This window comes from Schistocerca serialis, chromosome 2 (genome assembly GCF_023864345.2).
Source record: "Schistocerca serialis cubense isolate TAMUIC-IGC-003099 chromosome 2, iqSchSeri2.2, whole genome shotgun sequence".
In the NCBI taxonomy this organism is placed as follows: domain Eukaryota; kingdom Metazoa; phylum Arthropoda; class Insecta; order Orthoptera; family Acrididae; genus Schistocerca; species Schistocerca serialis.
In genome coordinates this window covers 455,334,535-455,360,751 of record NC_064639.1, presented here as the reverse complement: position 1 = coordinate 455,360,751, position 26,217 = coordinate 455,334,535, and the positions used below count along the sequence as shown (strand labels likewise).

The 26,217-nt window shown below is 38.9% G+C and overlaps 1 protein-coding gene across 3 annotated transcripts in view; it reads left to right on the top strand.

The window, feature by feature from the left end:
* The window catches only part of LOC126457345 (protein regulator of cytokinesis 1-like), a 269,204-nt gene that overhangs the window by 201,999 nt on the left and 40,988 nt on the right, over nucleotides 1-26,217 (top strand). For all 3 annotated transcript variants that reach the window (XM_050093567.1, XM_050093565.1, XM_050093566.1), the window contains exon 10: nucleotides 6,150-6,308. In XM_050093567.1, the coding sequence (XP_049949524.1) occupies nucleotides 6,150-6,308 (159 nt within the window). The remainder of the gene's footprint in view (nucleotides 1-6,149; nucleotides 6,309-26,217) is intronic.

Genomic DNA, 26,217 nt, shown 5'->3' with positions numbered 1-26,217 from the left:
GAAAACGCCAATATAAAATAATTTGATTACAAGAGACACAAAGCACTAATAAAATTTCTGAGAAAACTTTCAAATAATGGCCACCACCTAACTAGGCCAACTGAACTTTTCCACACCATCTTAAAGTTAGACTATGAAAGTCTCACCACAGTAGTAAAGTTTAAGTGTCTCTGAGTGCATTGGACAACAAAATACAACTACAACCACTTACTTCATATCACATACACAATACGACGAAGCTTCATTTCAAATTTTATTCTCAGCAAAGTCACAGAACTTGTATCTCCAAGCTGCCCTTGTCGCCAAAATGCCCAACCAATTTCACACCGCAACATGTTACGATCATCACACTCATTTGGCAGCCGTTGACACTCGTCTCCCAGCGAATGTCACTAGATCTTGAGGGTTACCCGTCGAAGGCTAACAACCAACTCGCTTCGCCCGCCAACCCAAAAGGTAAGACATGTGAAAAGCAAAGATAACTTAGCTCAACCCCAATCAATCTCAACAATACATGAACAAAATAACACTAGTGCCAGCTCACCACGGCTCAACGTTATCATAAGAAGTCAGTGACTGGGAGCTTGTGGAGAATGGCTAAGAAACTAGAAGTGCATTGCTGTAAGATTTCTTCACTATGAATCAGAACGTAAGTTTGCCAATAAATGACTGTCAAGCTCTGTGAACCATTCAGAGCTAATCTAGATTCTTATTCCTGTAGGACAGGAGGTAATAAGCAGACCACATGCAAGAGTAAATCTCAGAAGCCAGTTCCCGCACATCAACGTAACAAATCCCACTCTGTCAGGTACCAAGATTATAAGTAATCAGATGGCATGCCCCTGATGTGCAGGTGCTACAACTTCTCATTACAGTAGCTTCCTTTTGTGCCACCAAACAAAGGCGTATGTTTCCCCTATTTTGTACAAGAAAGTGTCTGTAAAACTATCTGAGCATGTGCCTTCACATGCATCTCAAGACAGCTCCCACTTAATTGTTAGCTTCAAATATCCAACTGATATGGATTCTGCTAACCATTGCAACATCTGTTAGAACATATGTCCTCATCTGTTGTGCAAAACCACTGGGATGCTGCACAGTACAGTCCATCAGAATTGTTGCATCCTAGTTTTTTCCAGCAGCATGCTCCTTAGGTCTTATTATGTATCATATGCAAAAGTGGGTGATCCCATTGCTCCATCTCTTATTTGAACAGCTATGCAGCTTCCAACTCTTATGGCCCATTCCATTATTCAGCTTCTGCTACGCTTCCAAACTTTGGTTCTGAACAGAAAGGAGGTTAACATGTAAATCAAATGATTAATAGTATTACTTTTTTGCAGACAATATATCATCCTTTGACCAGTGCAAGAAAAAGTGAGGTAGTGCCTTAGCTAGTACAATGGACTCACATTTGAGAGGATGATGGTTCAAAATACACGGCCGGCCATTCTGATTTAGCTTTTCTTTGGTTTCTCTAAATTGTTCAAGGCAAATACTGTGATGGTTCCTTTAAAAGGAAACAGCCGATTTTCTTTCCCAGCTATCCTTTTAATCAGAGCTTGTCTTGGTCTCTAATGGCCTCGAAGTTGACGGTACATTAAACACTGATTTTCCTTTCTTCCTTCCTAGTGCAAGCAATTCTGTGCATTGATTCAAAAAGTTTCACTGCTTGTTCAGTGGATCCCACATTACGTTACATTAACAAAATTAAAATGACAATTTTCTGATTATAGTTTCACCTTCACCTGGAAAGGCAATGACTCACCTTTACCATACTGATGTATGGCGCACACACCCAAGTAACAGAACTCAATATTAACTGGCCTTTGAATTCTGGCTCTTCTTCTGGCAGAAAGTACACTCACAGCCACCCAAACATACACTGCCTCTGCATCTACATGATTACTCTGCAGTTCACAATTAAGTGCCTGGCAGAAGGTTCATGGAAACACTTTTAAGCTACTTCTCCACCATTTCACCCTCAAACAGCGAGCTCTGATTTCTCTTATTTTATTATGATGATACTTTTCCTTATGTAGGTGGGTGCCAGCAGAATATTTTCACACTCTGAGGAGAAAGTTGGTGATTAAAATTTCATGAGAGAAGATCTTGCCATAGTGAAAGATGCCTTTGTTTTAATGACTGAAACCCCAATTTGTGTATCATATCCATGGCACTCGCTCTCCTATTTTATGGTGATACAAAACGAGCTGCCCTTCTTGGAACCTTTTTGATGTCGTCAGTCAGTCCTATCTCATGCAGATCCCACACTGCACAGCAATACTCCAGAAGGGGATGGTCAAGTGGTACCTAAACCTGTTACATTTTCCAAGTGTTCTGCCATTATTCACTGTGATGGTGACACTGATCATCAGAGAGCAGTTGCCTGAGTTCATTCATGTGGGGCAGGGGCAGGAAACAACACGGGGGGGGGGGGGGGGGGGGGCTAATGGGGAATGATAAATAAGTCAGTGGCTACACAATGAGATGGAAAGAGTTTTGTGACAGTAGAGCATATATCAGATGTATGGAGATATAGAAATACTGAGAGGGAAGGTGAAGGGAAGAAGGTTAGAGTGGGGAGAAAGGGGAGAGGGAAGGAAGCAGAGAGAATGCCCACTTGGAGGAATGGGGGGGGGGGGGGGGGGGAGAAGAATGGTGGGATGAGGCAGCACGCGTTCTAGGCAGGGAAAACTGTGTGGACAGTCACAGAAGAGAGAGGGGAAAAGGTGAGCTGAGGCAGGAAAAAAAGGTTAACAGAGATTTAGGCCACGGAGATTTCGAGAACACAGGATATGCAGGAGAGAGAGTTCCTACCTGTGTAGTTCAGATATACTTGCGCTGGAATGGAGTATCCAAATGGCACCAGTAATCAAGAAGCCATTAACTGATTTGAGTTGCAATATACAGCATTTTCAGCAGTTCGGTGATCAATTTTCCAGTTTGCCGCAGTTTGGCGGTAGCCATTCGTTCGAGTAGACAGTAGGTTACCTATCATGCTCACATAGAATGCTATCCAGTAATTGCAGCATAGTTGATATTTAACATGGCTGCTTTCATACATGACCCTGCGTTTTATTGGGTAGGAAATGCTGCTGAATGGACTATGGTAGGCAGTGGTGTTTGCGAATATGGGACAGGTCTTGCACCTGGACCGTCCACAAATGAACAACCTGTTGTGTGCAGGATCATGAGCAGGATTTGAATAGGAGAGGAAAAGGAGAGTCTGTAGGTTGTACGACTGGTGAAACACCACTTCAGGTTATGTAGGTAGGATCTGCATAGAATGTCCCACATCTCAGGGCATGTGAGAGGTTGTCAAAGCCCTGGTGAAGAATGTATTTGAGCTTTTCAAGGTCAGCGTGATACTGGGTGATAAGAAGAGTAGAGGAGAGCTGGTCGGTGGCTGATTAACAGGTTTACTGTTTACTGGTGTCAGAGAAGCAGATGGCACAGGAGTTATGTTTATGGGTGAGCTGGATATGATATTTAATAAAAGAAGACATGGTCTGTAGTAGGCTGTAGTGTAGACAATTTTTATTTAAATTGTACGATTAGCTAATTTCAGGCACATATGGAATATTATGTATTACATGTCATAATTGCCAAATTATTTTTCACTGCACGTAAAAAGTAGATGTTACATTCCATTCTTACATTGTTAATGGGTCCTCATTAACATGTCAGCTTTAATAATCATATTGGCAACTTTGCTCTAATTACTACAGCTTGACAACTAAAGCTGTAGCTGAGATACATGGGCGGGGTGTTGGCCTACAGCTACGAGAACTGGCTGGTTTTCATTGATGGCAGTGCAGAAAAAATTATGATCTCATGTTCCTTTAATGGAAAATTAGGAAAGCTCAGTGTATAGTCATGGCTAGCAAATTTAAGTGATACCATCCCGTGCCTTCACTGTTGCTTTCGTTGTCGTCATCAGGCAAGTATTGATTCTGTTGTTTCAGCAGTACACGCAGATAAACAGTTCCACCAATTATTTCAAATATATGCAGCTCTGTTGCACAACATGAATCAGAACAGCAAGAATCTGAAATCAGTGCTTACAAGTGAATGAGTTTCTTGTATTTAAGAATACTGGTACACAATAAAATGTCTTTTCACATGAAATAAATTCCAAGTAAGTTACATATGTTCTCAGAAAGTGTTTCCTTTACACATATGTACATACTTCCTTAGAATTTTGCTTATTAATTTGCATGTTTCAGAGATTATTTCTGAAAGTAATTGTTGAGAAATAGCACTGCTCTATTTAAGAAATGCAAAGTTACTACTAGCAGCCAAAAGTCTTAAAGTGACAATAGTTTATCTTCAGCATGACACTGTTCCGCTTTGAAACCAATAGTCACCAAGCTGAGCTGTGTAATGAAACTGTCGCAGTCCATTCTCAGATAATTGTGAAACTTGTCACTATCCAGTTTTCTCAATGATGTCATATGACTAAAATGTTTTCCTTTCAGTAATGATTTTTTTTGGGCTACATTGTTATCTGTCTCACACAGAGTTTCTATCAGTGCTACCAGAGCAATACCAACTTTTTTTTGTTTCAATAGAACAAGAGGTGTGGCACATGTACACGTGTGTTTCTGACTGAAGCCAGGATAGGGCGTTACGCCAGGTTGTGTGGATGCAGCACATAACTTCGTCAGGTGTGCTGTCAGGCCGACATGTCAGGTCATCTCTAACCACCTTTGTTCCCTCAGCATTGCTTGATTCAATTCGACTACATACGATTACCCCTGTTTCACCTCTGTTGATGTCCATCATGTAACCTCATTTCAAGACACTATCCAAAACCTTTGCTGAGTAGCATAATTATAGTGTCATTGCCTTACCTGTAAATTTTTATTTCTTCTCTTTGAACTTCAATTTGTTCTCTGTATTTTCTGTTGGTTTCCTTTCTAGTTGTTCAATGTACAGATTGAAAAACATTGGGGCTACCTTCTCAACTATTGCTTTCCTTTCAGATAATTTGATTCGTAAAACTGCAGTCTGACTGCAGTACAACCTTTTGCTCCCTGTATTTTATCATTACCACCTTCAGAATTTGAAAGGGTGTATTCCAGTCAACATTGTCAAAAGCTTTCTCTAAGTCTGCAAATGCTATAAACATAGGTTTGCGTTTCATTAAGCTATCTCTTGAGATAGGATCAGTGTTGCATCAAGTGTTCCCCAAACTGATCTTTCCTGAGGTCAGCTTCTACCAGTTTTTCCTTTCTTCTATAAATAATTCATATCAGTATGTTGCAACCAAGCTTTTTTAAATTGGTAGTTCAGTAGTATTCACATTTGTCGAGACCTGTCTTCTTTGGAATTAGAATTATTACAGTCTCATTCATATCCAAGGATAGTTAATTGGTCTCGTACCTTGTATAACAGATGGAATTGTTTTGGCATTGAGCATTCTCCCAAGATTCTCAATAATCCTGAGGGAATTTCATGTATTGTATTGACCTTGTTTCACTTAAGTCTTTCAGTGTTCTGCCAAATTCTTCTCACAGTATTATATCTCCAATCTTGTCATTATCTATTTCCTTGCCTTTCTGTAATAGGCTTTAGTAGGTACTTATTTATGGAGTAAGAGAGAACATTGAGATGTTTTTCACTGAATGCCAGAACCTACATGTCACATTAGCTAAAGTCTTCCGCCCCCCCCCCCCCCCCCCCCCACACACACACACACACACACACACACACACACACAAAAGGAGAGGCATGTTCAGCAAAAGCTGATTTAGTTGGATGCTTGAATTGAAAGTAATGCTAGTTTTCTTTACATCAGGATATGCCACATTCACAAAATAATAATATATACCCAGTTTTCAGTTTTTTGCATAAATTTTGTGGACCTAAGAACTTATGACCAATTCATAGATGAAGTATAACATAGATTCTGTTCAATTACCATCCTTACGCAGTTCAGTGCGGTACATGATGTGTGTGTATATTTTGAATGTTTCATTGAAACCTATGTATATGGAATTCATGAAATGTTGCAAAATGTACGTTAATGAACTGAAAGTTTTTAAACCGTATCAACATAAGATTGTGGTTGTCAATTCATTGTGTTAGTATTAAGTCACAATATTTTGAATATGCAGAGAAATTAATTATTTGTGTTTCCATAGGAGCTTCCAAAAATTGAAAATGAAATAAAAAAACTAGTTAGAAAGTATGTTGAGCAGCACAATGAGCCATTTTATTTTTACGATGAAGACATTAATGAAAAAATAGAGACGCTATGGACCAACTTGAATGAAAGTCGGCAGAAGTACAAATCTTCATGGGTAAGTGTAGCAAAATGTTGTTACCGGCAATTATGAAAATGTGTTAGTTTTGGAAAGGTGATTTATGTGCCAATGGGGATTCGCACAATTTATTTAACTAAGTGAGGTCTGTTACTGATGCAGTGAAAGCTGTTTTAAGTCAGCAACCCAGAGTCCAGTTCCCACAGTACCAGTTCTGCTAATAACATTCAATCCACAACAAAACCACTGTAAACCAAACTAGTATGCTGATCACCACTCACTTCACTGATCACATATTAACTGATTCAGATCAACTGTGGTTTGGTTTATATACACAAGTCTGTCATGGTCTCAGAGGAGGGAACTCCCGAGGACAAATTTTGTCTTGGTAGTGGTACCATGGGGGTCACTAGAAATGTGCCAACCAATTAGATTTCATAGTGATGTTGGTAGCACCATTACAGTAAAAGAAGCTATTGTAGGGACACCTGTGAAATCTTGGAAAAACCTGGAAATTTTTTTCGTCTGTGAGAAATCCAGGAATGTTGTAGAATTCTGGGAATTTTTCATTGTTTTAGTTTTCAATTAAATTGTTGTAATTTTGACTGCTAAGAATTGATGCTATATCAGAGAATTTTGCTTTAGCCTACTACTGCAGAATTGTACTGTAGCAAAAAAAAAGCGCATGCACAAGACATTAACACCAAAATTAACTGTGGTTGCCAAGAAAATGCTCCACTTAACAGCAAAACAGTGTACACACGAGCATCTGCCAACAGCAAAAAGTTCAATAGGACGAAGACTGTGCTATACCTTGCAACTGCTTTCAATGAGCATGACGTCACAACTGCTTACCTTTCTAACAGGTCGCAGGAAAATATTGTGAATGGTGCATTGAGAACTGTTACTTTCAAAGTAAACCTCTTTTTACACATGAAGAATTATATTATATGTAAGAATGTGCGATGAATTTCTTAAGTCACGGAGCATTTGACTTTCATTCAGAACTTAACACTTTGAGGATCAGCCACTTAGAAAAATTTTGGACCCAGAAGACCAGCCATTTAACCCTCTATTTAAAAATTTATTGGCACATCTTTGTTTCATGTCTCCTGAAGGACAACACACGCATAAAATGACCAAGCTTCGAGGTTAGTTTTTCATATTTATTTTAGTTCTTTCATAGAACACAAATTATACAGTAATAATGCCAGAACATACAATTATACAAAGAAAAAAAGTTTTAGGCCAGTTCATGAGTAATTTCGCTCATAATTGGCTTTTCTATGTAAACCTCAAAAATGCTTGGCAGAACATGTATTCAGCCAGATTACCCATGAAATGTTTGGTGCACAGCAGTGAAATTTATCATTGTGCTTCTCAGAAAAATTCAGCTGCTGCAATTTAAGCTATGCTCTTATGATTCTGCGTAGCCACACCCTTGGAAAAAACAAAATTTTTTGATGGCTAACATTATATGTGAAAGCTTAGCTTTTCTTATAGCTGTACTGTATGTGTATTAATTTAAACCATTTACTTTTCGTATTTGTATGTTCACACTATTTAACAGTGAAGTTGCTATTGCCTAGCTGCATCATGTGTCCTATGCTCTGAATATTGGCTGTCAGTGGCTGGCAAGATAGTCTCATGAGCTATGACTGGCTGACAAAAGTGCATTGTAGTCTCAATTTCAGTGCTTCAGAAGAAAATATGCAATGTACATGTTGCTTTGCATCAAAGTGCTTTCCAAAACACGTTGTTTATTGCTAAGTTTCGTTTCTGAAAGTGCTGGTAAGTTGTACCCCCTGGTGTATGAAACCTTTACTGTGTAAAGGATTGACAAGTTTCACAGCTCTGACAGAATGTATATTGTCACATAACATGCAAAAAATATAAATATACTTTCACCTAGTGTATAGTGTAGTTTCACTCTAGGAAAAGTGTATTTTTAACCCAGAAAAATGTGGTTATTTTTCTTTTTTTTATTCATTTATGCACCCTGTGTTAATGAGTGTGTGAATAGGTTAATGAATGTGTGAATAGTAGAGCATAAACCACAGTATAAAAATTAACTTTATTGATCTTCCCTGGAGATGACTCAAGTCGTTCACAATTGGGAGGCAGAGATGTTTTGATGTAATACAATATTTTGTGGGCCTTGTCAGTCTCAAATCTATTTTTTTGACATTGAATACCATAATTAAGCATAAACTACGTGTTTCACGTTTGTATAATGTAAATTTCTTCAACATCATGTAACTATGCAAGCAAACTTATCTCTTTATTTTTAGGATGCAAATAACTTCATGACTAATTGTGGAGGGGTGTCTCATATTAATTTATTTGCTACCCTTTCCTTACTTAAATATTGTATGTGCTGTAATTTTTTTAATTTTATCAGTACTAAACATATCTTACACACACAGCTTTTAATCACTTCTTTGGCTTTAAGAGCCTTGTATAAATTTTGGGTCTAATCTTTTATCCAGTCATATGTAAAATAAAGGGAAAGCAACCACTCACCTAGAGTTGACTGATGCATGATGAAGACACACACTCAACAGAAACAGATTCCACACTAGTTTTTGAGCTCTTGCTCTTTCTTTAGCAAAAGTACACACAGTGACAACCACACAGACACCCAAACATACACACCCGCAACCATGACAAAACTCTGTATTGTAATCAGATACAGTGTTACACGATTTTGTTTATAATGTAACTACTGCAGTCACTGAAAACCTTAATGAAAAGTGAAGTGAGGTAGTTCAACATGTGTTGTATTCATCAATAACTTACATGCCCAGTGTGAAGATAGAAAGCAAACCTCCAGCTATAGGAAAATGATCTACTTGCACACTTACCACAGCCCTTTCATGGGGCAATATAATGTGTAAAACAGACTACTCTTCTTGGACATCCAGTGCTAAATGTCTGAAGAATGAAACTAGTTGGCAGCTGAAATCTGAAGGTGAGAACTGCCTAATTACTGGAGACAACTGAAACTGGCCAAGTGTGGGTGTGTGGCTGTTTAAATCTGCTGCTTGGCATATTAATTGAGGTATATGATTCATCAATAAATGGTACATAATAGAATTTTCCATAGTCACTTGTGTCATGACTTAAGATTCAGACATTCTGATCTGATCTGAATAACCATGCTCCTGTTCTTCCTAGCTGATTTCTTTTCCTTTGCAGTGTTTTCAATGCTACAGCCAGAGAGAAAGCTGGAATCCTTGTCAGGTCTATTTAAGCTTTTCCACACCCAGACAGATAACTCTGATCAGATATGTATAATACAATCTCTCTCTTTTTTTTTTTTTTTCCTTCTGCAAGATCACTGCAGTTGTTTTGAGTGCCATTTTTCCATGGCAACACACCTCCAAGCAACTGTGTTGAAGGACAAGTAACCCACAGCAGGTGAAAATGCTTAACTTGTGGTTCTGACTTGCAGATATACTGCACCCATGTATCTTTTCTTACCTGCACATAATAATAGACCATTTCTCCCATAAGATGCTGTCTAAAACTTAACTATTAATAAAAACAAGTATTAAATATCACAATCATCTTTCATCATTCAGGACGACAGAGGATGTAACCCATAAATTTCCCCAAAATGATGTGTTACACCTCAGAATGTGCAGTGCACTCCATTTGGCGAATATGTATGTGCACCACACTTAGACTAGTGTCATACGGCACTAGTGTTGTGTGTCACCCTTCGTATACAGTGGCTGGCAGAGACAAGCAGCACAAGGACTAATGTCTTCAGCATTCTGGATGTCTAAGTGCACAGTACAGTATTGAGCAGTAAGTGATTAAAGATTATGAAATAGCTGCCTGCCATATGCATACCAGTAGAAATAGTACAGTTTATTTGCAATGTCTGCTTGGAAACTGGTTGAGATGTACATCCATTTACTGGAACAGAGATTTCTGTTTTGTTTGAAACTGATCATCATTGTCCAGATGTGGCACTTCTTTCCAATCAATCCTTTTGTGGCCCTTCAGTATCTAATGTGAATCTGACATAAGCTGTCCTATTCTGGGTGCAAATTGGATTCTTCACACAATGGCTTTTTCCCCCCTGGTTAAATTAACATCTTAATAATAAAATCTTGTATGTATTATTTGTCTTTCTTATGGCATCGTAAAACACCCATAGTTTCTTTTTTCGTTGATGTACAGGATCATTTAACTAATTATCATGGTAAGGATAAGTTAATAACAGGCATAACTATGAAGGTATTTCAAAGCAGTTGAATGAGAAACGTGAGTAGAAGAGTCTTATATTCAATAAGAAAAATGTCATCTTTCTTCAGAAAGCTGTGCATGTCTACGAAGATGCTTCCACTATGGAGTTTTAAGAGTAATTATTTGGAACATCTGCCCTATTAATCAGCTTTTCCACCCTGTTTCCACATGTGAAGAAATTTTACACTAATGAATAAGTTATGGCAGCCACAGTTGGCAATTTTTTAGGTCCTCTTGAATAAAGATCACCGATGGAATTTATTCGATGGAGCTGTTCTGCAGATTCTATTGACCTAACAGATGACTAAATTGAAAAACATTGCATAACTAGCCCAAGTTTTTACCTCTTCCATTCTGTTAAAGTCACAGGACATGTAGTTTAGTAGAGTCTTGGCGCCTCAAGTTCTTCATAAATTTTTCACAACAGTACAGTGTTCTGTTTTGTTTTCGTTGTTGACTGTTTTCATTTGTACACATTCTAAAAATGAGTGCTGTACCAGAGGAAAGGAAATTTATGCCATGAAATGTTACATTAGAAGCACTGAAGTGCCAAGGAAATTGATGCCTAGGAATGTTAAATTAGAAGCGTTGAAACGACTTCACAGAGGGAAACAACTTTAAAAAGCTTGGTTTCGAATGTGATGTTGGCAAAGTTACTGTTGGTGACTGGCAAAGAAACTGACTTAAATGGAATGGATTTCTTCAAAGAAATGCTCTGAAGATTCTTTTCACCGAAAAACTATGAAGTTTGAAAAACCAAGTGGAGCATTGTTCATATCGTTTACACAATAAAGACAGAAGGAAGCTCTGATTTCTGGCCCAGTGTTGCAGGCGAAAGCATAAATTTTTAGAAACCAGCTGTAGGTGGGAGATGGCAGTATCGCTACTAGTGTGGGCTGGCTCGACAAATGGAAGAAGAGATATGAAGTGCATCAACTAGATGTCTGCATAGAAAAACACTCTGATGACTCCAAAGCCATTTTGAGATTTATTAGAAAGTTCTAAGAAATCATAACTAAAGGGAATGTATCGAATGAACAAATTTACATCTGCAATGAAACAGGTTTAAATGTCATTGTTGCTGACAAACAAATGCATCAAGTGCATAAAAGGTGCTGCTGGGTACAAAAAAGTAGAGTAGTTCACAGTTATGGTGGCTTCAAATGCAATTATAAACCACAAACTATAACTGGTTGTGATTGAAAAGACTGCCAAGCCAAGAGAGTTTTCGAATGTAACAATATCACTCTGCGACTTATCAACATGCATCAGAATAATGCCTAGATCAGGGCTGGGAGTTTGAGCTGCCTGTGGACACTGTGGGCATGTGTATTGCCACGTGGGCATGTTGCACGTGCAGTTCACATTCTGTTACTTGAGAACAGGACTGAAAACTGATGCTCAAGTTTGAAGTCACATTAGTTAGTATTCTTTGCATTGTCATTATTATTATTACAATATAGCAATGCAATGAATTTTTGTGACACAATATAATAGTCTTTTTCCCTGTACAACCAACTCGTACCTCATATTCCACTTCCTTCTGAGAGTGAAGGTATTGTTTCAGCATCGTTCAAAAAACTAAAGGCAGGTACACACATTAGGTGACACCAGTAGATGATATATATTTTCATTACTCCACCATTGTATTAAACTGTTTTTTTTTTTTTTTTTTTTTTTTTTTTTTTTTTTTTTTTTTTTTTTTTTTCTCTCTCTCTCTCTCTCTCTCTCTCTCTCTCTCTCTCTCTCTCTCTCTCTCTCTCTCTCTCTCTGTAGCATGTCAGTCTTTTGAGTTAGAATATCGGTCATCCGGTCAATGAACATTAGTTAGACTACTCCTAGATTTGATTCGTTAATTTCATTGTTGAAAAAACTCTTTCACACAAGTATGCAGTTTTGAGTATACAATAGACTCGAGCAGCTATTTGAAACATCTGCTGAAACTGTTGTGCAGGGAAGTTCTTATAAAATATCTCGATATTTTCTACAGTGCAGACCCCTCCCTGAGCACATGATTACCCTGAAAGTTGCAAAAAGAGTTGCAAAAACACTAAAATAAAGTTGAAATCAATTTAAGTCACTAAATCTACTGTCAAAGTTTTGTAAGAAAGCTTCAAAATGTTTGCTCAGTGTCTCCTTTTCAAAATTTTTTTCATTTATAACTAGTGCAACATTCAAAAAGTGTGCAAAAGACCTTCCTGAAACTTGCTTTATCCACAACAGCAATTTTCTTTTAAAACGCAAAGCCCGTGATAGAAATATCAGAAGTTAGTTTATTCAGAAATTCAAGATCTAATATCCACTGGAGGTCATCAAACTCTTTTACTATCGTTGCTTTCATGTCCTTGTCTTTGTCTTTACAGAAGTTGAAAAAACATTTTAAAACACCTTGTGATGACCAGCATACCTCACAAAAATAGAGCACATTGCCATAATCACACACTGGCTCAGCCAAGAAGGTTTTAAACTTCCAATGTCGCAAACCATGTGATCTCAGTTTGTTAACGGTTTTTACAGTGTGTCCATGACTCCGCTTACTTTGACACATTTTGCCATCAAATTAACATGATGTAGAATGCAGTGCATTACTGATTTTCCTGCTGGATACCAACTTCTTTCACCTTGTTCCTTATCAAAGAATGACACCAGATGTTTGACCAAACATTGCAGGAGCTCCACCTTTTGCAATCATATCTGTCAGTAATATTGCCTAAGTAAGAAAACAAGTCACCAGTTGTAGTTGTATTGTGCATTGGCACTAAATCAAGGAGTTCCTTTATCAACTTACTCTGCTCACAATAGAGCAAGCTAAGCAACAACCATTACATCTGCGTTTTTCATCCAAAGCCAAAGAGGAAAAAAAGAAACAAATCTTTAGTCTTATCTTTCAGTTGCATTTCCACATTTGACATTTCTTCACCAATTATCTGAGAAAGAGGAACAGGTTCGAAAACTGGAAGATTTTTCTGGACACAAGGTTGTTGCAGCAGCCACAAAACTTCCTAGCAAATTCTCCATGACTGAAGGGTCATGCTGTTTTTGTTATTTTAAGATCTGTGTTATGGCTCACTCTCAATGCACCACTGTTGTGGGTACACTACAAGGAAGAGATAAAATTGAAGGTGAAACCGCATAATACTTTATAAATAATAGTAACATTTTCAAGAAATGACATATCTGTATTAACTACTTCTTTCTCTTTTTCCTATTTTAGCTCATGAAGCCTTCATTTCCTCAATATACATAGTACTTATGAATCTCTCGTGAAGAAGCTATAAATGTTGCTTCGCAGTGTACTACTTCCATGCTTTTAAAATACCATTAAAAAAAAAAAAAGACGCTGAGGGTCAGTTTGTGTTTCCATAAGTAAGTAATCTACTTACCATGGCAGATTGAAGTGTAGGGATTTGACTGATTTTCATTTTGAGGCTTTTAATTGCTACTAAGCCATTTTCTTCTTAATAGTTTTGTCCTATCATGAACACCAAAGAGACTTCAACGCCAATGATGCTAGTGAGGTGAAGTAAACCAGCCCATCTTGCTGCGCGTGCATCATTAACAGACAATGTTGGCAGAGAGGTGGAAGCCGAACTATTGGCTGATAGTGTCCACGGGCAAACAGTGTGAACAGTCATGGGCTTCCACACCTGCAGTAGTGCATTTGCTCGTTTGTCCTGGAGGTACAAAAAGTTTCACAAAACAAGGGATTCCTGTGAAAAGCTATTTTGACAACGAATAATCTGCCCTCAAGAACTGAAGTGTGATGTGATTTGTACCTTATTTCTCCTATCAAATGTTACCAGTTTGATTCAGCCAATATAGCAGGGCATTCCTGAATGTCTGAAAAAAGAAGTATCATCAATGATTGCCACAATCAGTCTTGCATTCGGAAGACAATGAAAGCATTGCAGGAGATTTAAAGAAAGTGATATGTGATGGGCATTGTATATTCATCAGTGAGTCTTGGAGTGAGATAAAGTCAAAGACAATTTCTAAATTGTGGAGTGAAATTCCACAAGAAAGCAGGCCTAACACAGCAACTAAACATTTTGACGATGAAGATGATCACCCACCGAGTAATTTAATCAGAAGGTTGCCAGGCTATGAAGAGACAGAAAATGGAGAAATAACTTAGGGTTAGACTCAAATGAATAGACTCTTCTATAATTGACGTGGTTAACATCCCAACACAGTGTGGGTGTGATTAGGAATATGAGGCTGAGGCTGCATTGATGGCGAGTTACACTGATTGCTGCACTGCACTAGTGGCCATTATGGGCTTCTTGGAGCAGCAGCGTGATGTGACACCAGCCGACATCCTGGTGTTCAGTCAGTGGTGTGATACTGCCATGTGAACATGCTGCAGCTTCATCAAATAAGACACTTCACCATTATTTCACAAAGTAAATTGTTACCAGGCTTAAGTTAAAATCTTCATTCTGACAGTGCAACTGCCTGTGTAGATGCTTTGTTTCAATAAAGTTCATATTTTGACACCTGTATTGTTTTCAACATTTACCCTACTGTATTTGTTTTCTTTGTTGTTTTTTGAGTGTTTCTAGACATTGAGGTCATCAACACTATGATAGCTGGTTGATAACTGAAGATAGTGTGAACTAGACCTTCAACAACTTTTTAAAAAATTCCCTTACCTCATAAATTTAGAGAGTAATCACTAACATTGTCACACCAGTGGATTCCCATTCAAAATAATGTGTGTTGTTACCTCACAATGTAAGCACCCAAAGTTACCATGGAAAACAATTTGCAAATACATGGACCAGCGTGCTGTTGATGATATTAATTGTACTGAAAATGAAAAGGAGGGAAGTGTCATAGTTCCTGCCAAGAGAAAAGACAACAGAAGGTGCAGGCAAATGTAAAAAAAAAAAAAAAAAAAAAATCAGTAGTTCCGTAATTCAGTATTGTGTAGATTACAAAAAGAGTCATAGAATGCCAAGTGGAACAGGATTCCTGTATCTGCCTCTAAGAAGAATAAACAAAATGCACAAAATTAACATTTCCCTGAAGATACAGATGAATGTATTATTAGGCAGCAGTAGAAAAACTTTAAAGATTATGTTGCACAGAGCTGGTCATTCAGGCTCGCAAAGAATCTCTGAAGAAAAAAAAACTTCCACCTGTTGAATTTGATTTTGAGAGTTGCCAGAAGAAATTGATAAATGGCGACAAAGCGACAGTGTGCGAAGAGTATGTCAAACAGCAGTGCCAGTCAGTGTTTCATTGTTGTGAATCTAGAGTTTTGTTTCATATTAACTTCTCCTCTTTGACTGTAACATGAAAACGTTTGGACTATCATGTAGAAATGGACAGAAAAAAAATTAAAAATACGTAGAAACCCAAAGCTAACCTTCTGCCATTTACTTTGGAGCACCAATCTTATCTACTCTGTTGACAAAATTTTGCAAGAATGTTTCTCACCTCTTGCTGCCACTAGGCATCTAGACCTAAATCCTATAGGCCCAGTCCCAAGTGAGTGGAAGATTCCTTTATATAATTAAGTTAAACGAACGGATCCACATATTACAGACCAACATCAGTTTGCTGCAGGATTCTTGAACACATTCCACGTTTGAATATAATAAATTTCCTTGAGACAGAAAGGTTTCTGTCCAGAAATCAACATGGATTTAGAAAGCACTGCTCTTGCGAAACACAGCTTGCCCTTTTGTCACATGGTACCCTGCAAACCATAGACAACAGGCAGATTCCATATTCCTGTTGTAACACACATTCATGAACAATCTTCTGCAAACAACCTTCAGTGAATATCTACAAATCACTGGTCAATGACATCCACACCATACTCCGTAGCATTGTATAAGAGGACAGTTTCTAGTTTTTTCTTTGCTATTTTACTCACTGCTACCTCAGGATGTAGTGCACTAAGAATGATATTCTTTTCTTCTTGACGCACTGCCATGATGCACTCTTGCTTATCATTGTTCTTAAAGACGATTGTAGAATGTCGGTCATACTTGTTTTCCTTCACACAGTTTGGGAGTTTTCAGTGAATTTTTTGCCTTGTTCCCACTTCTGTTAAAGTTTCTTGGCAAGCTGAAGGGATGTGAAGGATTTGTCTGTTGTTACATTCCTCCTTTGGTTTGGAAGTGGCTCTATGAGCCGAGGAATGCTGTACTCTCCCAGCGTTTGGTTGTCTGGTCAGACTATTTCCTTACCAAGGTACTGGAAGGCATTGAAAATTACATGAAATTTCATGCCTGCAGCTGTCCAGAGTTTTAGTCCATATATGTCTGGTTTGTTTGGCATAAACTGGGTAATCGTGCAGTAAGCATGCACATTGCTTTGCTTGAGGGTAACAGGTCATCAACTGCAACATTTTCACCTGGAATGGAACACCAGAGGCAATTGTGCACGAACTTATACTGTATTCCAGAAAGAAGAGAAAACTTGACAGTGGGAATGCTTGGAATGTGGGAGGACTTTTTATTAAAGGGAAGGAATATGGTAAGTTTGTGAAATCTATTTCTTGTCATTTTATCCCTGATAAAATTAGATCCCTAAGAATGTGACAAAAAGTCACGCAAGCAAACAATGTAAGCACAAAAAGCACCTAGGATGTTCATGATACCAGTCATTGTCTACTATGATACTGTCTCCGTGGTGTTTTTATTTCATACCAAGAATTTGATTCTGTCTGTTTTATATGAAACACAGCATAGGCTCATCTAAAAGAAGTCGGAAGTCACTGATGACAGTCATCGATTCAGTGGCAGACATATGCAATGTATCCTCCTCGCCTTCAGGCTGTTCAAAGCAGCTCTTCTTCCAGGTGACAGCGTGTTAGCTACCTTCCTTTCTGTTCCGTCTGTAGTTGCCACCTTCACTGATGTACCAGATCTGTTGATTCCTGAGACAATTGTGGGGGAACTGAGATGGGACGTCTACTGACAGTAACACCTCCTACCTTTACAATCAGTTGTTTCTGGCAGAAAATAAACTGAATCCAGTAAGCAACTTTCTGACTCAATATATGAGTTCTCAAGAGAACACAGTGTCCCTTACACTACCAAAACACATGCATACGCACATGCAATTTATTTGTAGCTCTCCAGTCTTCTTAATCTATTTTTGTACTCACGGTGCCTTACATTGTATTACATTGTAAAGTGCCTCATCAGCTTCATAATTTCTATTAATTTTGTTGTTGACGGCATAGACAAATTAAACTTTAGAGCCATGTTTACAAACACACTACTGGTCAAATGTTAACATTTCACATTGCAGTGAACAGAAGACAATTGACTTTTATGATCAAATCTACTGTGAGGCCCTAGATTTGATTATATTTATTTGACGGCAGGCGAGGTTTGACAAAGTTTCCTATTAAACCATCAAACTTCTTTGACATAAATATTTGACATATCAACTTTGACAAAGAAATATGATAGTGTAATACCAATCTAACTAAATTCTTTATTATGGAAACAAGAGTTAAAAGATGTCTTTGACCACTTTCTTTGATCCAATGTTAATTATAAGGCCACACATCAACATATGTTTAAACGCTGGAAAAGTGACTCTTGGGTGCAGGTCAAGTGTTTCAGAGTAAATAACGCTGATGTGTAAAACTTTTGCAAATACACTTTTTTCCAAATAATATCATTATTTTCCTTCCATCTCACCAATCTGGAGTCTGCTGCATTTGCTGAGCTGTAATGGCAAAACAGAAGATAATAGGGGAAGTCATCCACGTGTAAAGAGTAGTGTACTCCACATTAGCTGTGAACAGACAACTATTAAAAGCAGCATAAAAATAATAGTACCATAATAACTTCCTCTATGACATAATTTTCATACCTAAAACAACGTGAAGAATAGTTGTGACTGCATGTAAAAAATCACAATAAAATAGAAGATATGAATGAGATCATTAGCTGTACAGCAAATGTTAATTTGTGTAGTATGCCATGCTACCTACAAGCAAGCTCTCTCCAGTTTGATCGGGTTGTATATTCTGTAAGCGCAGCAAAAGAGAGAAACGTTTTTGGTTTCAAACACCCTCACAAAGTGGTTGTTGATGTAGAGCTAAAAATTCTTTCCTGGCTACCTGATAAGTGAAATGCAATGATAATTATTTGTGGACTGTGATGTGTCCCTTGTTTCATGAGAGGAAGCTGTAGTTTGTTGTTGGTGGTGGGTTTTTTTCAGATTTGAGCAGTGTCTTTTTGACCAGAATTGGTTAAAAAGTTTTGGAAGATGTCTTTGCATTGGCAGTTTAGTTGTTGCAGGCCGTAGTGTGAAAACTGTCATGGTCAGGAGCTACATCCTTTAGTACAGACAAGGTAGCTTTTAACTCCCATATTGGTAAGAGGTATATATGTCTGTATTAGTGAAATCAGTTTTTAGCTTCCCTTTCTTCATAGCTTCCTAGAAGTATTGAAAAGGGGGTGGTTCTTTTGCTCTTGTTGTTGTGCTCCAGAAATGTTGAAGCACAGTAATAGGTTCTCTACAGCAGTCAGAACTGGAATACCTACAGTGTTACCATCTGACCATGACTGCAAAGAGATGCCTATTGTTACACAAAAGCCCAGGCTGCCTTGTAAGTTTCCCTGAGAACTTCATTATCAGATTGTAAGTGAAACACTGAATTGTCAGTGGTGGGATCTACTCTGTAGTAAATGGTTTATCTGTAGTCAGAGATCATCAACTGGCAGAATAGCTTCTAGTTAAGTTCGTCAAGCTTCCATTTTGCCATGAAGATCCATTTGTGTCTCATAAATGATGTGATTAATGTGAATGTGGTATAATAATGTGGGCAGTTTTCTTAATTCAGTAACTCTCTCAATCACTAGGTCCATAGACGTGTGACATCACAATCTTCACAAGACACATTTAACTGATCATGATTTGTGAGAAACAGTCTTTATATAACCTACGGCAATATTTATGCACCCTAATCTGTCCCTATTCCTATTTAGTAAATGAAATACAAATTAATGTTTGAACATTACTCCTGACAAATTCGCAGAAAGCTACGCGTGGTTTGTTTTAATTCACCACTTCATTCCTAGGCAGAGTCTCAACCTCATACATGCAAAAAGTTCACGTTTTATCAGTTCTGAGGAAGAAGATGTACATACACAATCTTTATTTCATACTTACTAAAAGCGCATTACCACATTTATCAAGTCTATATTTTCCACAGCAAATTGCTGCTCAGAAACTCTTTACACCCTATCAGACTCAGCTTTGCACTTTAAAGAATACCCAGGTCATGTTTATAACAATAATGGAAATTCCTGGATGGAGTAATATGTACAATAATGGAAAGGCAACCACTCGCCTGTAGTGGATTTCTTCACGGAGCACAGAAACACCTAACAGAGATCAGCATTGACACTACCTTTTGAACACTAGCTCTTTTCCTACCAAAAGTATGCACAACTGCACAGATACACATCCTGTTGCCATGACAAAGACAAATAAATATTTGATACTCGATTATTGAAAGCAGTTGCCTGAGCTGATGTAGGTAGGATGAGGTAGGGAAGGAAACGAGGAGGGAATAGTGGGAAAAAGATGAAAGAATTGGGTTTCTTACAGGGTGTCCGCAGTTCATGGTCTAGTGGCTAGCTTTGCTGCTTCTGGATCACGGGGTCCCAGGTTCGAGATTTTCTCTTCACAGGGACTGGGTGTTTGTGTTGTCCTCATCATTTCATCATCATCATCATTCGTGACAGTGGCTAGATTGGATTGTGTAACAAGAAAAAAGGACTGTGTAAAAATCGGGACTTTGTACGAGCGCAGATGACTGCGCAGCTGAGCACCCCACAAACCAAACACCATCATCTAACGTGGCCCCAGAGTCTTAACATCAGTCAATGTTATGACATCACATGACAAAACTACCGTATTTACTCGAATCTAAGCCGCACCTGAAAAATGAGACTGAAATCAAGGAAAAAAAAATTTCCCGAATCTAAGCCGCACCTGAAATTTGAGACTCGAAATTAAAGGAGGGAGAAAAGTTTTAGGCCGCACCTTCAAATCGAAACAATGTTGGTCCATTGTAATATGAGACACAATTTAGGTCAAATGAATGACGATGCAGCTACATTAGTTTGGTTCGAGTCATAAGCTTAGCAGCTAAGCTTTCCCAGGTAGCCACTGCTATGTATGTGTCAGGCGCTCCGTCCGTATTTATACGGGTACCCTTCCTTTTTCACATGCTTTGTCTGGTTTGAATTGATTGCTTATTTTTCTTTGATCTGATAAGTGCCGTTCTCTTTGTTATAGGTGTTGACGTCACTCTAAGCTGAAGATGCTTTGTCGCATTCTGATAATGTTTACGGCCTGTCACCGCTCGCGTCATGGCTTGCTTTTGTGCGTGCCTACCGCCGCTTTTTTTTTTTTAAGTGGTGGAATCGTCTCATTAGCGAAACAGTGGCAAGAGACTGCTATTTGTTGTTACTTACATTGCTGCGTTCTTTGATAATGATCGACAAAATTCTTAAAAGTTCCTATTGGCAACCGTCTCTTCTCACAGGTAGGAAAAAATTCAGAACGTAGAGTTGGCCATATTGACAAACATCCCTAACAGTCTTGCCAGTCGGATTTTTGTAGTGCATTGAAACGTTGCAACATTCGAAGATGAACAATACAGAATTTGCATTTACTTCGATGGATAATGTATGAAAATGCAGTGGTCGAAACTCGGGGCGGAGGAAACAAAGTTCGTCTTCCACTTTTTTTTATTTATTTATTGACGCAGAAGTTTTGGCGCCAGTATTTATCTTTGTGCCTGCAAAGCATGCCTGTATAGCGCTACATATATTCGACGGCAAGTTGTGGCGACACGTACCAACATTTTTCAGAACTTCCGCTTACTTTGCACTCGATTCTAAGCCGCAGGCGGTTTTTTGGATTACAAAAACAGGAAAAAAAGTGCGGCTTAGATTCGAGTAAATACGGTAGTAAAAGTCAACGTCGAGCAGACAATCTCAACATGCAAGGTTACAGCAACCATGTTTTTGAATGAACATGGAATCTTGTTAGTGAATTATATGCAAGGGCCAACAAGAAACAAAGCCGCTTACTGTGCTACACTGACTAAACTTCAGTGTGTCGTACAGAATAACTGACGTGGCCTTCTGTCATTCACACCCTATTTCTGATCAAATTTCCTAACTTACACATCTTTCTATTTAAGAGGTTTCATCTTGCATTTTAACTGTAAGTGTAAATTCAGGCAGTCTGTAGCGAATTTTCATTTTTTCTGATCAGCCAGCTACACAGCTCATAAAGGCATCGGCATTCATTGGTGACACACTAGGAGTGTAGGAAGTTGCGTATGTGGGTTTCTGTCTGATTCTATAGTTTATTTCTTCAGTTAGTCTTTCTAACATGGGTAATATGTGTGCAGACGTAGGAGGAGGTGGCCACAGTTCTTCAAGAGTTGAATGCGCTTTTGGCTACAATGTGCCTCATTCACGCTCTTGTTTAAGGGTGTTGCAGTAGTGGAGTATCTAGTATGTTGCATGGGACATCTCAGGTGTCACTTGTTTTGCCCATGGGCTCTGTTGCCGAGGCACCTCCTAGTGTGCCCGATGTGGTGGATCTGTCCTGACAGCAGAGTGAGTGGTGGGATGGTGTTCGCTTTGCTCGAGATGGAGGACCAATTTGGAGCTGGCCGTCTGAACTCGCCTATTCAGCCTGTGAGTGAACAAGTGGCCCTTCTGCAGGGTCAGAGCAGCATATCAGGGCAGAGGACTTTAGTTATCGGGAACCCATAGGAAGATAACAGCGAGGACTGGAAAGAAAGCCAATGCGCACTCGGTATGTCTGCCAGCATTGTTCATCCAAGATGTGGAGGCAGTCTTGCCTGTGGTTGTCAGGCATGCAGGGTGCAGTCATGCAGGATGCAGTCATCTGCAAGTTGTGGCTCATGTCAGCACTAACGGCACCTTGTGCGCGTGTTCTGTGGCCATCTTTACATACAGCATCAGTATAGAAATTGGGATTAGTGATCATGTCATCATAGGGACTATGGTTATGAAAGTTAACAAATTAGTCAAGAATGCTAAGAGAGTGTTTCTGATAGGAAGATCAGATAAACAGTTGTTAGCATCCTGTATGATGGACATAGCAGAATTACGGGCAAAGTTGTAATAGATTGTAAATCATGCCCTGGATAAGTATGTGTCTAGTAAATGGATTAAGGATGGAAAAGAACCACTGAGATTTAACTACAAAATTTGGAAATGCTAAGAAAATAAAGGCTGTTGCATTCTCAGTTCAAGAAAGAACTACACGCAAATGATGACAGGCAAAGATTAGTAGAGATTCGTGCATCTGTGAAAAGATCTATGCATGAAGCATACAACTACCACTGTCATACCTTGGCAAAAGGCCTGTCCGAGAACCAAGAAAATTCTGGTCCTGTGTAAAATTGCTAAGTGTGTCTAAGGCATCCATCCAATCACTCATTCACCAGTTTGATGTGGCAGTAGAAGATAGCAAAATTAAATCCAAAGATTTAAATTTTGTGTTTAAGAAAGTGTTCACACTGGAGGATCATACAAACGTACCATTGTTTGACCATTGCACAGAGTACCATATGAATGGACTGGACTGGATAAGCATCTCTGGTGTAGAGAAACAATTGAAAGACTTAAAAACAAATAAGCTGCCAGGTCCAGACGGAATCCCAATTCGGTTTTACAAAGGGTACTTATGTCATTGGCCCCTTATTTAGTTTGCATTTATCGCAAATCTCTCACCCAGTGCAGTTCCCTAAGCGACTGTAAAAAAGCGCTGGGGACTCTTGTGTATAAGAAGGGTAAAAGAATAGATCCACCAAATTACAGAACAATACCCTTAAAACCAGTTTGCTGCAAAATTCTAGAACATATTCTGAGTTAAAATATAATAAATTTCTTCGAGACAGAGAAGTTTCTATCCACTAATCAGGGTTTTAGAAGCATCGCTCAAGTGAAATTCAGTTAGCCCTTTTCTCAATGATATACTGTGAATTCTGGATTAACAGCAACAGGCAGATCCCATATTTCTAAAAAGCATTTGACACTTTGTCCCATTGTGGACTGTTAACAGAGGTATGAGTATATGGAACAGGTTTCCGGATATGTGTGTGTCTCAAAGACTTCCTAAGTAATAGAACGCAGTATACTGTCCTAAATGGAAAGTGTTCATCAGAGACAAGGGTACTGTCAGGAGTGCCTCAAAGAAGTGTGATAGGACCACTCTTTATTGTCTTATACATACAGACACTGATCAGCCAGAAAATTATGACTACCTACCTATGTAGGTATGTACACCTGTGGCATGGATAACAGCGGCAACACATTGAAGGAATGAGACCTTTGTAGGTTGCTGGAAGGAGTTGGCTCTACATCTGCACACACAAGTCACCTAATTGCTGTGAATTCCGGGTGGGGGGGGGCAATTAGCTCTGAAGCCACATTCAATCACATCCCAGACGTGTTCAATCAGGTTCAGATGTGGTGAGTTGGAGGGCCAGCCAGAACATAAATTGGAACTCACCATTGTGTTCCTAGAACCACTTCAACACACTCCTGGCCTTGTGACATGGTGCATTATCTTGTTGAAAAATGTCACTGCCATCAGGAAACATGATCATCATGAAGGGGTGTACGTGGTGTGCAGCCAGTGTGCGATATGCCTTGGCTGCCAAGGTGCCTTGCACAAGCTCCACATGACCCATGGATGCCCACATGAATGTTCCCCAGGACATAATGGAGCTGCCGCCAGCTTGTCTCTATCCCACAGTATAGATGCCAAGGACTTGTTCCACTGGAAGACGATGGATTTGCAGATTCATGCCCTGTCGTTGGCACGCGAACACACACACACACACACACACACACACACACACACACGTATTCTGCCCAGCATTAAAGTGTGATGTTAGTTCCGCCACAGTTAGCCGCCTGTCCCATTTTAGCAGTCTGCTCAGCCTACATTGTCCAACCTCTGTAATGAGGGATGGCCGCCCAACCTCACGATGTGTGGACGTGGCTTCTGGTTTCATCTTTGCTTCACCACATGTTGAAGACAATCACCACAGCACTTCTTGAACAACCAAGAAGTCATGCAGTTTTCGAAATGCTTGTGCCAAGCCTCTGGGCTAATATCAGTCTGCCCTTGGTCAAACTCAGATAGATAACGCATCTTTCCCATTCTACACATGCACAGCATACTCACTGATACTACAGACACTGTGCATGTGTCTGACTACCAGTCATTCCTTGCCAGGTGACACTGCTGTCACCTGGACTGGTTTATATTGATAGTAGTTTGGTGGTCATAATGTTCTGCCTGGTCAGTGTCAGTGATCTAGTGGACAGGATGGGCAGCAATGTCGAAGTTGAGTGACTGTAGGAGGATACAAGATAACTTAGACAAAATGTCTAGTTTGTTTGATGAATGGCAGCTAGCTAGGAAAATGTAAGTTAATGTGCATGAGGAGGACAAACAAACCCGTAATGTTCAATTACAGAATTAATAGTGGTGTCCTGCTTGACACAGTCACATCATTTAAATACTTAAGTGCAATGCTGGAAAGTGATATGAAACAGAACAAGCATTTGAGGATTGTGGTAGGGAAGGTTAATGGTCAACTTTGGTTTATTGGGAGAATTTTGGGACAGTGTGGTTCAATCTACAAAGGAGACTGCATGTAGGACACCAGTGTGATCTATTTTTGAGTACTGCTCGAGTGTTTGAGATCTGCAAAAGGTCAGATTAAAGGAAGACATCAAAGCAATTCAGAGGCGAGCAGCTAGATTTGTTAGTGCTGGTTTTGAACAACATGCAAGTATTACAAAGATACTTCAGGAACACAAATGGGACTCCCTGGAGAGAAGCAGATGTTCTTTCCGAGGAACACTATTGAGAAAATTCAGAGAACCAGTATTTGAAGCTGACTGCAGAGAGACTCTACTGTTGCCAACATACATTTCTTGTAAGGACCACAAAGATAAGATATGAGAAATTAGGGATACAGGGGCATATAAACGTTCATTTTTTCCTTGCTCTATTTGCAAGTGGAACAGGAAATAATATGACTAGTGGTGGTACAGGGTACCCTCCATCGTCCACCGTACAGTGGCTTGCGGAGTTTGTATGTAGATGAAGATGTAGATTGTTTGGATGGGAACAGATTGGACCCAAGATACAGTCCAGACTTAGCACTGAGCAATTTTCACTTGTACAACTACTTAAGAGTTTCTCAGCAGCAAATGCTTCACAACAGATGACAACATGAAATCAGTGGTTAGAAACAGGTTATTCTTATAGGTGGGAGACATCAATGACATAAGGATACAAAAGCTCCTAGAATGTTATGATAGATGTATGAACAAATAAGAAAACTCTGTACAAAAATGAAGAAACATGTAAGGAATTAAATAAAAACAGTTTTTTGAAAAATCTGTGACGATTCAATTTTATAATAAATAAACCTTATTTTCCGAATAACCCTCATAATATCCAAATTTCATACTCAACACTGTGTTTGCATAGATAAACATATTCAATATCAGAGAGAGAGAGAGATAACTTTAAGTAATGTGCCTGAGTGTCTACTGTACTCACTTGGGGCCAACACACTGAAGCACTAATAATTATCAGCTAATGAGAAATATTACTTATGTTGTTGTTTATCTCT